A 14,948-nucleotide genomic window follows, 5' to 3' on the forward strand; every position below is an offset into this window, starting at 1 on the left:
CTTTACTTCACCAAAATATTATTGTCAAATTAATTTACTGATTTTCACTGGCTGTCATCTGTACTTTAAGTGCTTTAAAGGGATGCACACACTTCTAGGTGGAAAAGGCAAAGGAAAAAGTTCAGTTGACACAGATAAATTAGGTGCTCCCTATTCTTTAAGTCAGAAAAGGAATACTTTTTCTTCTGAGAAAAAAACTGAAGACACACACACACACTTTCCTTAGCTTCTAGAAAAAAGGCCCAGGCATATTAATCTTACAGGCATCACCATTTGCTGGACTTCTCACATTACCAGATTCTGCAAGGGCATATCAAATGACATTTATATTTGCCAGTGTATTCCTAACATTAATATCATTTCCAGCTGTAGTAGGGTACAACTGAAGACACTTCATAGATCAACTAAGTGTTGAATGTTAGCTACAGAAAACTTCCATCAGTCTTTCAAAATCAAAATGTTGCTCAAAAGACTGCTTGAAGGCCAAGCCTTAAGTAGATTTTGAAAGATGCTTCAGGGTTTATATGTATTTCAAATAAAGAACAGATATGTAAATATTGATTAACTAGGAGCTTGTCATACCAATAGAGATTACCAAATCATGCCACTAAAGCACAACTGAACAGCTTATTCTTTTTCATACTTCTCCAATTTAATACAGTTGCCACAGCCTTCTGTCTCATCCACAAGCAATGATGACTTCAGACACTCCACATGCATTTCAGCAGAGGGAATTTTAACTCGGCCATGGATTCTTCCAAAACACACAAATGACCAGTCTTCTTCTCCCCTTATTTCAGTTAGTTTCAAGTTGTAGCTCCTGCCTGCCATTGATGCTATTTTCAACTGTAACTGGAATATCTGGCTACCACTTTTAATTACCTTGGTCTGGATTTAATTTATGTGGACTGCAAGTGGATTAGATCACTAAGCATCTCTACAGCTCTTACATACAGGCCACGCAGCAAGCTCTGGCACAACACACACCATTGTAGTCCTCTGCATAAACAGAAAATACAGTTTTCTCCCCAAACTAACTCCTATGAGAACACCATCAAGACAAAATAAATTTGCAATTCAAATAAAAAGCTGTGCTTTCAAATGCTGTGAAATGTGGTATTTAGATAGCAGACTGAAATGCAGCATTTAAACAGAAGGTTAAAATAAGCATTATTTGTGAAAAGAAATCCAAGCCCTGGTGGAGACTGAAAGCAGCTGCAGGCCATCTTTGCAATGCAGGAAATCCTAAACTCTGTGACATCCTCAAGCTGTTGGAATCATCACCAGACAAAAGAGAAAGCAGAACAAGTAAAGTCAAACCCAGAACCAGAGGATGCAAAGCACACGAAACAGGCACAGGCAACACACGGCAGTAACTGTCCAGGAAAGACCTGACTGCCTTTCTGCAGCCTTGCTTGACAATTTAAACTCCCAGTAAGCCCTAGAAGTCAGCAGCACACATAAATAGGAAACTAAGCATGAATGCAGAAGCTGTTTCACAGTGGTGTGATCACTTCTGCACCATGATGTCTAATTTGGGGACTGTGGTTCCAGCCTACTGGTTGATGTCTCACTGAGTGGCTGTCCCAATGATAAGTGTTTTGGAATGAGCTTTGTAATCAAAGCTGGAAGAACAAAGCAACTTGAATCAATCCAGAAACACTCAGCTTAGCAAAGTTACAGCAGGCTTTTCATTCTTAGTAAAAAGCACGTAACAGCATCCAGCAGCTGTATTGGAAGGAAAGCCACTTCAAACCAGAAACGTGCCACAAGTTTAACACACTTGCTAATTATCCCTTTATTTTAATTGTTTAAAATAAATCCAATTCTGAATCAAAAGGAATAATTTTAGAATATTCTGGGTATAATAATCCAAACAATATTCAACTTCCTCCAGCAGTGAAGTTTTTTTCAGCTAGTGAGATGGAAATCCTACAACACAAGACCACGTTTTGTCCTCTATTTAATGAAATGTACTTTTTCTGTATCAGTACAGTTTACAATTCCTACCTTTATCATAGCCCACTATATTCAATATCAGAGAGTCAATTTCTGTAGTTATGGGTGTGGAGGAAGCCCTACACAGAGCAAATCATATTGATAATCTTACCCATATTTTGGATACTCACCGCCTAAAATCAAACAGAGGGAGAGAAACCTGACCCAAATTCTCTGGGCCCTTTCTCTGCTTATTTGAGTCAGGGGAACTCCCACTACTTTGATTTAGGATTCCAAACAAAGTCAGACGTAAGACTGATTCCAAAGGCAACTGTGAAATCTGGATGGGGAAAATTATTCTATAAAATAAAAGTATTAAAAATAAGTCAATTAGAAAAAAGGCAGCAGTTAGTAAGTTACAGGCTTATCCATATAATCCATTTATGCCTCTTGCTTTCAAAAAGTCAATTAACATTGAAGAACAAGTGTTAAATATCCATGCAATCATATTTCACTCTACTTCATCTCCCATGCCAATGGTTTGTAAAACCTGCTAAATTACACTCCTGCACTACAGTCAGATTTGGAACAACCCTTTTAATCTCTGTCTATTAAATTACATTCCTTGCACACAATTGACTGTCCAGCATAACCAGTTTTCCCACTCCACTCACTAGGAAGGGCACACAGAACTTCATGTTAGCCACCCCCTAATTTTTCAGATTGAAAGTGTCAGCTGCCAATAGTTTCCCATCCAAATGAAAGAATCAAAAACTACTAAAAGTTAAATTCTAAATAGTACAAAATCCATAAAGCAAGCAGCTGAGGAGTATACACTTCACTGAGCTGTTCAAGCTTCCACTTTTGTTTACACTGTTTTTACAGCCTAAAAATGTTCTTTTAGTTTGATTTCTCTGTAAAACATGACAATTACACTATAAAGCACCACGCTGCTGTCAGCAGCTTTTGAGCAATCTAGCAGACCTTTCACTGTAATACACCAGTACCTGCCAGCAAAAGATCTGACAATTAATCCCTTCATCACCAGAAAAAAAAGGTAGCAGGAGGTAAGTGTTCTAGAAACTCTCAGGCAGGGCTGATCTGAAATTATTTGTTCACCACAAACTCTCAGGGTATTCCTTAGGGTGTATCTCTGACCTTCAAAAACAGTCAGGAGAGCAGATATGGGGCACCATGGAGCTCACATGATGCCTCAGACATGACAGGCTGCCTGATAATCAAGTGGCAGAGATTAAGTTGTGCACAGATAATGAAGAATATTCCTCTTTCAGTTAGCAGATACCACCTGCCATGATCTCCCTATCTTTTCTCTGCAGGCCCTTCCTTCTTCCTTTCTACCTTCTGTATTTGGAATAAAAACTGACTCAGCATTCATGTTAGTAAAAGTGTGACATTGCTTTTCCTCTCCATTTACATAAATTGAGCTGTACATAAAAGCAAGTTTTATTTTTTCATCTCTCTTAAAGCAGCACAAGCCATTCCCATTGCAAGGAATGTTATGACCTTCCCATCTCCCTGTAATTTTATGCTACAAACACATTAGTACAGGGCACTTGTCCAGCATTTCCATTCCCCCTTTTACAATGAGTACTGAAATACCATTTGGAAAAAATATTTCTGATTTTGATCAGTAAATTGTTCTTTGGAAGCTTGAAATGCAATTAGAACCAAGAGTTGCTTGAATGACAGCATTCAGCAGCTAGCTAAAACAAAACATTTTATTGAGTTTTAACAGACTGAAGTCACTTACAGTTCATCCCATTTAATCAAGTAGAAGAAGTTCTTGTATGTGCCAACCTTCTTGGACTGAACAGGTTTGAAGAGATCTTTCCCATTATGAGTCAGAGAGCAAATCAAGTAGTATTTTTCATAACTGGGTAAGGAAAAATTTAAACATAAAAACATAAAAATCCCATTAAAATTAGATGTATATATAAATATATAAATAAATGAAAGGAGGAATTTCACAATAGGTAAGTCACTTACTTTGACACCCAACCAGAAGAAATTCCATGAGCAGCAAATATTGTGAACTGGAGATGTTCTGTGGCAGTCCAAGCTTCCTTGGTACTCCTACTCTCTTCTGGAGAAATTGCTGCTGAAGTGCTACAGGAATTTGTGTGGAGTTGCAGAAGGGCCTCAACTGCTCTTGTTAACTGGTCCAGACTCACTTTCAGAGGGTGTTCAGGCCGCAGTGAACCTAAATGATAATTTATTTTGAATGCATTTCTTCCTAAATTAGCCACCTCCGAACAGTTTCTAAATAAAAATTGAAGCGCTTTACTCACCAGAGGGACTCTTGCTATTGTCATCACCACATTTTAAGGATACCTACACAATAAAATCAGAGGAAATTTCAATACTGAAAATCCATATTAGTTTTTCACAGCTATTAAGTATCTTATACAGAAATTATGAAGTATCTGAATTAGGCTCATATTTAAGTTTATGTAACAAATCTTTTCACTCAAAGTTCCTCAAGAGTTAACTAACAGCATCACAATTTCCATATGATGCAGCAACTATTCACCAAGTCCAAAAGCTCATTTTTTGTCAAGTCAACTGCTTTGACATGTTTTATATGAAGTTCAGAAAGACACAGTACATTGGAATATTGCCCAGGATAATCTAACTTCTCTAAGTAGACATAAAACTTGCTCAGGGCTGTTATGGATGAAAGCAGAAGTCATCAGCTTATTTACCAGTAATTTAAATCTGAACAGCTTTAAACAGCTCTTATTTTTTTTGTTTTGTTTGTGGCATTTTATTCAGTAAATTTATAAATATAAATTTACTGAATAAAAAAAAATATTAAACAACTGAGAAAATGAACAGTAAGGACTATTACTTTGTACTATCTCTCTGCTTCTTGGTCTGCTAAAATGGAAGTCTCAACATGATGCAACATCTAGTCTCAACTAGCAATGTCTAGTCTCAACAAAGACAATGTTGAAACCAAGAGGTGACAAACAAATCATGGGAATTCACTCCTTTCTAATCAGGAAGGGTTTCATGCCCAATTCAAGCCCTGATAAAACTAAAATTTTTAATGAAAACTAAGCTTGTGGTTTAAAATCAAACCTCAGTAAATTCCTAACTTCCTACAAAGTTTGCCACAAGTGCTGCAGAAGATGAAAGCTCTCCTTACACTTCTAGTGTACTAATTGAGTATCTTCAACTTAAAGTTTGAATATCAAAAAAATTCACATTCTTACAAAAATGCAGTCACTTTGTCCAACCACAAAGATTTACTTTGAAAAAAAATAAAATCAAACAATATCTTACAAAATATTACAATGCAACAGTCTCCAATACTTTAAGCATTTTTGTTTCTCAAAGCAGCCTACGTGCCTGCATACTGTGTAAGGCAATGTCCACCATAAAATAATCGCAGGGTTTTATTAATAAAATCTCACCTTTTTCAAATTCTACTGGAGCTATTTGTACACTGTAATCTAATTTTTGGGAGCTATTTGTACACTGTAATCCAATTATTTCTACACTATTATTTTTGGGAGCTATTTGTACACTGTAATCTAATTATTTCTATAGCTTTCTCCTACCAAAAAGCAAACACTGAAAAATATTTATATGCTGTATTTCACTATGTTGTCTTAATGTCTTCTGCACTTCCCTGTAAGAATTTTAGTTCTTCTGACAACTATATTTATCTGTCTTCTGCTCAGTATTACAAACACATCACTGAACTGATGAAGCCAAAAGCAAATAGAGCATCACATGAGTTGCCACTCTGGTAAGGCAGCAGGACAACAGAAATAGCATTATAAGGTTATTCAGCTTTTTTATTTGCACACATCTCCACTTAATGACTGTTTTTGACAACATAACTTGAGACTGTCCTGCTCAACTGAACCATTCATTAGAAGGCAGTTGCATCATGAAATTCTGGGCTGTTTGAGAGATTTTGGGCTTGTCCTTATGCTCAGGAATGCAGGAGCATGAACAGTTAAGAGTTTTAAGATGCTATTGCTAGTCACAAACACTGCTGGGAAAATACATGATGTCAACTCCTCCTTTAAAGCACAACTGCATTAATTTTAGACAGCATGAGCTCCTGTCAGTTTCTCTCAGTCAGATTTAGTGGCATCTGCTGTGACACAAGTTTCTAGTTACAGAACCAGAAAACAGTACTTTAAAAACTGATTTTAAAAGTCACTATTTAGAAAAAGGAAAATATTCCCAGAGCAAGTGATGAATGCATTAACAGCAGAGAGAAGTCAAAATAAATGGAAGATGTCAAGTAAAACAGATAAATAAATAAATAAAACCCAACAAAAAATCCCAACAGAACCCTGACAGAACTGTTGCTGGTATTTCCAGCTACTAAAGACTGTAAAATAAAATTTATCAGTTAAAACATGCAATTTATAGCGAGAAAGTTTACCTCAGCATTTTTAATCCTTGGGAGATTAACAGCCCTCCTGAGCTTCTTCACTGATTCCGTTATTGCAGGAGTCTCTACACAATCCAATGTAGAACAGATTTTTCTGACAGTCTTAATTACATGATCTACTGCTTTATGCTGGTTCTATTAAGGAATGTATGAGAGAACAGATTGGTCTGATCACAATTGTGAAACCCAGTATTGCTTTAATGTTTTTTTAATGAATTGCCAAGAAAACATCACTATGAGATGCACATCTCCATTATAATAAATTGTGTTGTAATGACTGGAATGAAGAAAAAACTCAATATTGAGAACTACCTTATGAATGCCAAAAACACAGCAGTACAGATCCTAGAATGAGGAGGATTACATTAGGAGGTTCCAGGAAACATTAGCAAGTTCCCAACCATTTTTCTATTAAACTGTTGGGAAACAATTATTTTCTAATAAGATACAAAGCTCGATTTCCCTCATGGCCTAAAAAGAAAGTGCAGTTCAAAAAAGAATATTGAATTAGTGTGAGGAAACAATGCTAAAGAAGCAGTGCTTCAATTTCAGTCCACAGGTTTAAATTACACTGACACTTCTACTACTTACACTACAGTACCCCTTCCATGATGGAACTAATCTCTTTTTATTTCACTTTAATTTATGTTTGTAGGCTACTTAAGACAAAGTTGAGCTGCTCCTAATATTCTCTTCCTTCTACTCTTCCAACAGAAGAAAAGTCACTTGAGTGAAATCTGAATTATCCTAGGTTTCCTGGGGTTTGTTTTTTAATGTGAGGAAAGTCTTCACCCAATTTTAAAGAACACATGTAGAAAATTAAAATATTTGCTTCAAAATAATAGTTTACTTTTTAAAGTAGGTTTCTTTCACAATAACTTCTGAACACTTACAGCTAAATAAGAGGAATAACTATTGCAATATTCTCTCACTAAGATGTAAATTGATTCCCAACCACCACTCTCCCAGACATATACTTGTAGCCTTCCTACAAATGGATAGCAAAGAAGCCATTTGAATCAGAAAGTTTTTAAACTGAGAGCTACCTGGCAACAATTAACTGCTCTGGTAAGAAAATAACCACAGAAGTCAGAAGACATTGTAAATATTTAAGCCATTCTTCCAAAGCTAACAAATTGAAGGTAACAGCTTCTTTGTGACATGGAAGGAGAAATTTCCACTGCTTTTTTCCTCACAGGCTCTCAAATCTCAATAAAAAGACAATTGATAACTTTCAGAGTGTTCAACAATGTGAAATCAAAGCCCACGTGCAATTATTTATGGATTACCCTTCTTCACCTGGATTAGCAATCTTCAGCTACTGAATATGTAAAGGAATTCACTTCATGAAGTAAAAAATTCAAATGCAGAACTGCTGCTATTTGGACCTAATCATCACCACCTACAAACCACATCTCCCAACCTCAGAAAGCTCAATTTCCTACAAGCTCAACACAGGGTAGAACACAAATGTGAATCGAGATGTTTTGCATTCCTCATCTCAGCCTGTGAAATCACAGCTAAACAAAGAAGCTGAAGCAGCTGCAGGAGCAAAGCAACAAAAGCACCACCATGGCAGGGAGTAACAGCTCACTCCTCTACAAAAAGGTTGTGTTCAAAACTACCCTTGAGAACGTGGTGAATCACCAGCAAGGGAATTAAATAATATTAAGGGAGTATGGAAATAGCAGACAGCAGCTTGTTCAGGCCTGCATTCCTGGAGAGGCAAACAAACATAGTGGAAATGAAAAGTATTGCAATTAAGTACTTCATTTCAAGACTGGTTAAAAAACACAGTTATCTAATGTTAAAGCATTTAAGACTCCAAGTTACATTACTATCAGCAGTTAAAAGCAGCTTCTCCTTTGAGAAATGAGCAGGTTATATCCATAAGCTTTTGCAGATGAGATATTACTCTAAACTATTCAACATACAACCTGCTTAAAGCTACCTGTCATACACCAAAACAAACAATTTTTTTGACAGGGTATTTTAAATTAATTGAATAACACAGAAAAAACCATTATTATGCTTTGTGTAGAACTTATTTGTATGTTCCAAACATGCTTCAGTTCTAACTCCCATTGTACACAACTGTTCCTGCTCTCTATTATGCAGATTTTTATCTGTTAGTAAATACATCCTTCACGGCTGTCAACAACAGCCATAGTCAGAATTCTGACTTCTTTCCTATTCTCCTGAATTAACCTCTTCCAGCATGTTTGGGGCAGAGGTTACTTTGCATCCCAGGACTTGGGAAGATACATTTCTAGTTGTGATTATCAGGTAATAAATGGTTTGCAAGAAAAGCCAGGAAGCAAAGAAGAGCAGAAATCTAAATACCCATGATTACAATTTCACAGTTTGCTCAGATTCTCAGTTTCCCCAAGAAAACCTGTGAGTCTTTTTGCCAGCTACCTCACCAGTGACTTTGGTCACTTTGGGTTCAGCAATAAACCTTACCTCATTCTTAAGGGCTATGTTCACTTGCTTGTGATACACCTCAAGAAGCTCTTCAATGGAAGACCTGCAAGAAATAAAAGCTCTTGAACACAAGTACAAGAACAGAACACCACTTTGGTCAGGAATTCAGCAGTGATCAGCAATTGATTATTAAAATAACCACAAAACATTACCTTATGATAGGTTCTCTGAAAGGCTTTTCTACTTTGTGGAGGTGTTTGGTTAGATGTACAGGTGTCCTGTCATCATCTTCCTGCAATAAAACATGAGGTACTAAGTCCAGTTCTCACCTTTCTATAACATTTTGGAGAGTTAATTACTAACACCTGGGGTGTTGAAGGGGAAACATGTAAGGTGATCTCTTTAAAAGGGAAAACAAATAACTACTTAATAGCCTGTGAAATGTGTACACATGGGGGCAGAGGGAAGAAACAACCATCAAGTGCCCAACTATGCAGATACCAGATACTCCTTCCTTCCTCTTCCATGGTCTGACACACATTTAATTAAACTCAAACACTGTTCCCACCTTTTATTTAACTCTAAATTTGTTCCTTCTTTTCCAAGCCTCAAGTTTAGTCCCACTGCTAGCATACCATTCCAGGTATAAAATACTTGGCTCTAGTAAGAGGCATTACCCATATTTATGTAATTTGCCTTGTGAAAACTCAGTAATGTATTTCACTCTCTGGCAGGATAAGGAGGGCATTTCCCAGAGCAAGCAGGCATGCTGATGTGCCAGTGCCACCAGAGATGCCAGCCTGCAGAGCAGGAGCACTCACGGTGCGTGCCAGGTCGCTGCACATGGCGCTGCGGGTCAGCAGCTGCAGGCTGATGTCCGTGTCCCACTTGCGGCAGCTCTGGATGTACTCGTGGCTTCCTATGCAGTGCTTGCTGAGAAACAAAAGCAGCCACAGTCACAACCAAAGCAGAGCTGGCCCAAAAATCACACCAAATATTCCAGGCAACTTGTTGCCATGAAGCAAGGAAATGGTGAATCAATCTCCGTGCCGTCCTTGGTCCGATTTTTACTTCTGCACAAGTTTTTATACAGTATTGCAGATACCTGTACTTGTGCTACAGCTCTTAATCACAAAGGTTAACACTGAAATATTCTAACCCAGAATGGGGCTTATTAAATCATTTGGCTTTGGAAAAAAAAATTAAAACAAAAAAAAACAAAAATCAAACCAAGAAACAAACAAAACCCTGCAAATCACAACTCCACTAATTTATTAGAAAACAGTTCATGTTCATTTTTTTGCAATTTCTGAGATTGGAAGAGTGGTCAAAAGCTACAATACAGAAACGCTCTAGAAACATGCATCTGCATTAGAACAGAGTTGATGACAACCTACTTTGCTGTATCCCAGAGCAACTCCAAAAACTTCTAATATTTTCGCAAAATACATTACATTTTTAAGGTTTCTTCCACACATTTAATCACTAGAGATACACTTTCCAGTAACTGTGTCAAAAAGCATGAAATTAAGAATTAATGAAAAAGAGTTTGCTTACTTCTGTAAAACTTCTTCTTGGCCACAGACTTTCAGGATATAGCTGCCAATGTCCACTTCATTCAAGTCATCATGCACCCAGCAAAGTGCCTGCATTATTATAAGCTCAACAGGGGAACTCACTGTTTAAAGAAATTACATCTAAAAGTTAAATACAAATCTCTGGCGAGTGATATTAACTACTGTTGACTCACAAATTGTAGCTATTTAATAAAATTAATTTTTATACTTGTAGAAAAGACTTTTACATTTCTATTATCACCTAAATTTCATCAGTTGAGATCTTCACTTTTCTCTCACAAAGAAAGGTATCTCACAAAACTTGACTGCCATTATAAAAAGCCCAAAAAATCTTAAAAATTAGGATACAGTGTAGTCACTTAACCAGAAGTACACAGTCTGCAGGACTGAGGATAGACTTTTTCTTTCTTTTTAAAATTTTATTAAATTTTATAATTTATAAATTTATAAATTTGCCCTATTTAGCAAGGACTTCAAATAGGTAAGTGATCCCAGAGGCACTTTCAGTTTAAAAAACACTGTCTGAAGAGTTGGAGATTGAACTCCTCTGTTTGGCTTTTGAGGAACTGAGAATCAGCTGCAGCTGAGGCAAATCCTACTGAAAGTCCTTTTCCCCTTTTTCCTTTCCACTTGTCCAAGGAAGTTCCTACTTAGTACAGAGCAGATCTCAGTAAGCATCACCAAGCCTTTGCAAAATGCAACTCTTAGCTACCAGTACTTTTGCATCAGGCTCCAAATGCTTTTTGGAAAACAGTCTCTCTTCCATCCAGTAACTACAGAGCAAAAAAATAATCCCAGTCAAACCCAAAATCCATTCCCCCACAGCCACCAGCTGTCACTGACTAAAAATACAGATAAGTTTGAATGAAACAAATGCTTAAATACAAAATGCTCTCTAGCCCTCTCTACCTAGTTTCTGACGATCTCCTTCAAATCATTTGCAAATAATATCAAAGTGTCTCAAAATTCTGTAAAAAACCTGTTGTATAAAAGCAATTTTATATTTCATCAGTACCTTCAGAGCAGGGTTTTTTTTCCCACTCCAGGGACCTTCCTGATTTTCTCTTTATTTTTTAAAGATAGAAAAATTACTACTATGGTACATACAGAGAGGTAATGCCACAATATTTTTATAAGATAACACGTGTTTCATCTCTTTAACAAATGATTAATTATTACAAGCACAGATGTATACAAGCACATATTAAGAATGACTGTGTGAAAGTCAAGAACAAGCAATGATGGGAAGTATAAATTCAGAAACACTTGAAGTCATTAGGACTGTTTAACTTATTATTGCATGAAATAGCTGTACTACCTTCAGCAGAGAATATATCTGGGAGTTGGTAAAGAAAAAAGGTGCAGAGATAGTTCTTGCAGGGATAGTTTCTGTGCTGTACTCACAGGCTGCACTGCCAAAGGTCTGCCAGCTCTGTGAAAACTACAAAGACGTTTCCACCTTTTCCCTGCCCTACATCTTATTCACAGACATTAATTTCTTGCTGACACACAATGTTTACCCAGACAGAGCAAACTTCCACGCAAAGTCTAATAAATGAATGCAAAATGAATCCAAATAAGCTCTAAAGTTCATCCATTTCCCTTCTGAGCCCTTTCTACAAACAGCTGTCAGAGCACTGAGAGGCTGCAGCTCCTTTGAGCAAGACTGAAAGCCACACTAAAGTAAAGCAGCTCTAGCATCAGGATGCCATTCCTGACCAAGAAGAGAAGGAATTGAAGGTAGAGAATAACTTTAAATACCCTCATTACTAGTCACATAACCACCCTTCACCAGCTATAGAAGAGAAGTAGTTTAACTGGAATTAGTTTCAGCAAAAAGGGAGTAGAAAGTGCAAAGAAGAAAGTATGTTGGGTTAGAACACAAAGCACATTCCAAGCTAGTCACAAAAAACACTACAAATAAAGGTCTGAAGCCCTAACATTTTATTTCCCTACGAAACCTTCTGTAGGAAAGGATTAAGCTTGTAATATTAGCAAAGTGTAGTCTTAAGGATTAAGTGCACAAACCCTTCCTAGGCTATATTTACAGTCCACCTCATTTCTTAACAAAAGATTATTAAGTCACCGCAGAATAAATGTGAGGCCCAGCAAATTAATATAGAATGAAAACCCTGATGCACTGAGAGCTTGTTTTTCCAACAGAGCAGCAAGTTCATGAAATAAAAAACTCCAGATCTTTTGAGAACAACCAGCTCTGAAGCAACTACACTGTGAGAAGTTGAGATCCAAATGATAACCCTCACAAGTGACAGAAGTATAGAGAAAAAAAGTTTATTAGCAGTTATTTTATCAGCCAGAACTGCCAGAAGTTGACAGCATGCAGTTACAAATAAAACCACTGTGCAGTCAAGACTGCACAGAGAATATGAATTTATGTAATACAACCAGGCAAACCTCAAAGGTCCACCCCAAACCAAAATTCCTGGTTACCCACAAAACTGGGACAGCCAGTTATGGCACATGCAACAGTATTATTTTAGTGTTTGTGCTCATAAGCATGTACTGAAGGCAAGTAATATATAGTTTTAGTGTTTATTACTATTCTCCAGCAGCAGTTTGCCTGAACTTTTAGATAGCTTACAAAATTTTGTTTTAAAATATGTTAGAGTGCTGAAATGAAAATTAAACATTAAAAGTCTCAGTCCTGGTGCCATTATCCCCTCAATAACTATAAAGTAAGAAGTCTTAAAAAACTGTTTTATTCCATCCAGCTATGGACAGAATAGTGTTTCTGGTTTGCTGGACTTTCCTTTTTTATAGTCAATAGAAGTTTATCGACTTCTAAATATTTTCTGATGGAGGCACTGACCCAGAACTAGGCCTTTTTTCCACATTTCCCACAAACAACTCCTGTCCCTGAGACCCAGGGATTACAAAAACTGAAAGGCATTGTCCTGGGCTGAGTGTAGAGGCTTTCACAAGCAAACTCAACTCAAGAAAAGGAACATACCATCACATGTGAACGTTACTGGTTGCTGGAATTCTTCAATTTCTATTGAAACCTTGATACTGGCACTCTCCCCACTTATATTTCTTTGCAGCATGATTGGACTCAGCACAAAACCTGGGTTTGTTTGCTGATCAGTACAAGGAAACTTGGTCCTCAATCTGGAAGAAGAGAAGGTTTATGAAACATTGCAATGGAGAAGTCCAAGACTAAAGCAAAATAACATGGTAATAACCACAAGGCAGAACAGTAAAGACTACCTTTGGCTCTCTGCCTAAATTGCATGTGCAAAGCACCATTTAATTATTCTACTCTCAACAGGACACTGCCCACAATAATCATGCAACTAGTAGTTAGACAGGAAAAAAATCATAAGTGTATAATTAGGTAGGTTTTCCACATAGCTTAAAATATATAATAGGTCAATTCTTACAGGACATATCCAACTTCTGCAGAAGTTAAGCTCTAAAACAGTTCTTAAAAAGGTAATTCACAGTATTTTATAAAATTTAGTTAAAAAAAAAACAAAAAAAAACCCAACAAGCCTCCTCACACATTTCAACTTTTAGAAGTCAAATCTGAAATTAGATACCATGCAGAAGGCAGCTATTCCAAGGTAGCTATTTCCAAGCTGTGGAAGTTGAGGAAGAGGCCCTAATTGAGGTAAAGGCTTGTATTTAGGACCCAAGCAGTAAGTACAGAATGTTTACCTACAAGTGAATAAACCATAGTTGGAAAGCTGCTTTTAATCTTCTGCTATTTAACATGGATAAAATAATTTAACTTTAAACTTCTGCCAATTTTTAAGTAACATTATAAAAATTAAGAACAGAACTACTCTATAAGGATCATTTATTCCATCATCTTGATTCTGGACAATATCAAGATCCTCCAGAAAGAATTGTCCAGTTGAAAATCCATCAGTATTTTAAACACTGGGTCTTGAAAGAAAGGATAACAATTAGATTTAACCAGAAAGTGTTGCAACAAGCCTCTTCTATGTGAGCTTTGTCCTAATAAACATCAGTAAGTTTCCCATATATACGAATTTTCATTGTTTTTGTGGAGTTTCTTTTTCATTTCACAAATATTCCGGCTTAAAAAAAAATTGATAGTATCATTGATATTCAAAGATCTCTATTTCCTCCAATTACTTCTTGAATTTTGATCTCAAAAGTAAAAAAGGCAAGAGTAGTTTGCAGTAAGAAAAACACAGAAAAATTAATCTCATTAAATTGTGGCAGTAAGAAAAATATCCCACACAATCTTTAAGAAACTTCACTTCATCTTTAGGAAACAAAGCAGAGAAAAGCTTAAAGACTTTATGCTACTGAATTCCAGTTGTGAAAGCAACAAAAATAAAAGCATTTAAAGGTTGGAAATCCATGGAGTGATAGGACATTGCGAGGTGTCTCAGCTAATAAGAAACAAAAAAACAACTTTGAACTCTTTCATCAGAAATTGTAATAAAAAACCAATGAGACAAAGAAAAATACTTTGAGGATAAAAAGGATAAAAACAAGGAAAAGTGAAAGTCACAGGACCAAAATAAGAAAGAGGACATATGATAATATAATAATCTTAGTAGTGAAGATCTTAACAATTC

At 36.5% G+C, this 14,948-nt stretch overlaps 1 protein-coding gene across 4 annotated transcripts in view; it reads right to left on the reverse strand.

The window, feature by feature from the left end:
- Window positions 1-14,948, reverse strand: part of PIK3C2A (phosphatidylinositol-4-phosphate 3-kinase catalytic subunit type 2 alpha) — a 50,382-nt gene that overhangs the window by 17,189 nt on the left and 18,245 nt on the right. For all 4 annotated transcript variants that reach the window (XM_063158559.1, XM_063158560.1, XM_063158561.1 and 1 more), the window contains 10 exons: window positions 13,346-13,503; window positions 10,355-10,475; window positions 9,619-9,730; window positions 9,010-9,089; window positions 8,837-8,900; window positions 6,365-6,508; window positions 4,248-4,290; window positions 3,946-4,159; window positions 3,710-3,832; window positions 2,130-2,297 (listed from right to left, as the gene is read on the reverse strand). In XM_063158559.1, coding sequence (XP_063014629.1) covers window positions 2,130-2,297; window positions 3,710-3,832; window positions 3,946-4,159; window positions 4,248-4,290; window positions 6,365-6,508; window positions 8,837-8,900; window positions 9,010-9,089; window positions 9,619-9,730; window positions 10,355-10,475; window positions 13,346-13,503 — 1,227 coding nt within the window. The remainder of the gene's footprint in view (window positions 1-2,129; window positions 2,298-3,709; window positions 3,833-3,945; window positions 4,160-4,247; window positions 4,291-6,364; window positions 6,509-8,836; window positions 8,901-9,009; window positions 9,090-9,618; window positions 9,731-10,354; window positions 10,476-13,345; window positions 13,504-14,948) is intronic.

This window comes from Melospiza melodia, chromosome 6, assembly GCF_035770615.1.
Source record: "Melospiza melodia melodia isolate bMelMel2 chromosome 6, bMelMel2.pri, whole genome shotgun sequence".
NCBI lineage: Eukaryota > Metazoa > Chordata > Aves > Passeriformes > Passerellidae > Melospiza > Melospiza melodia.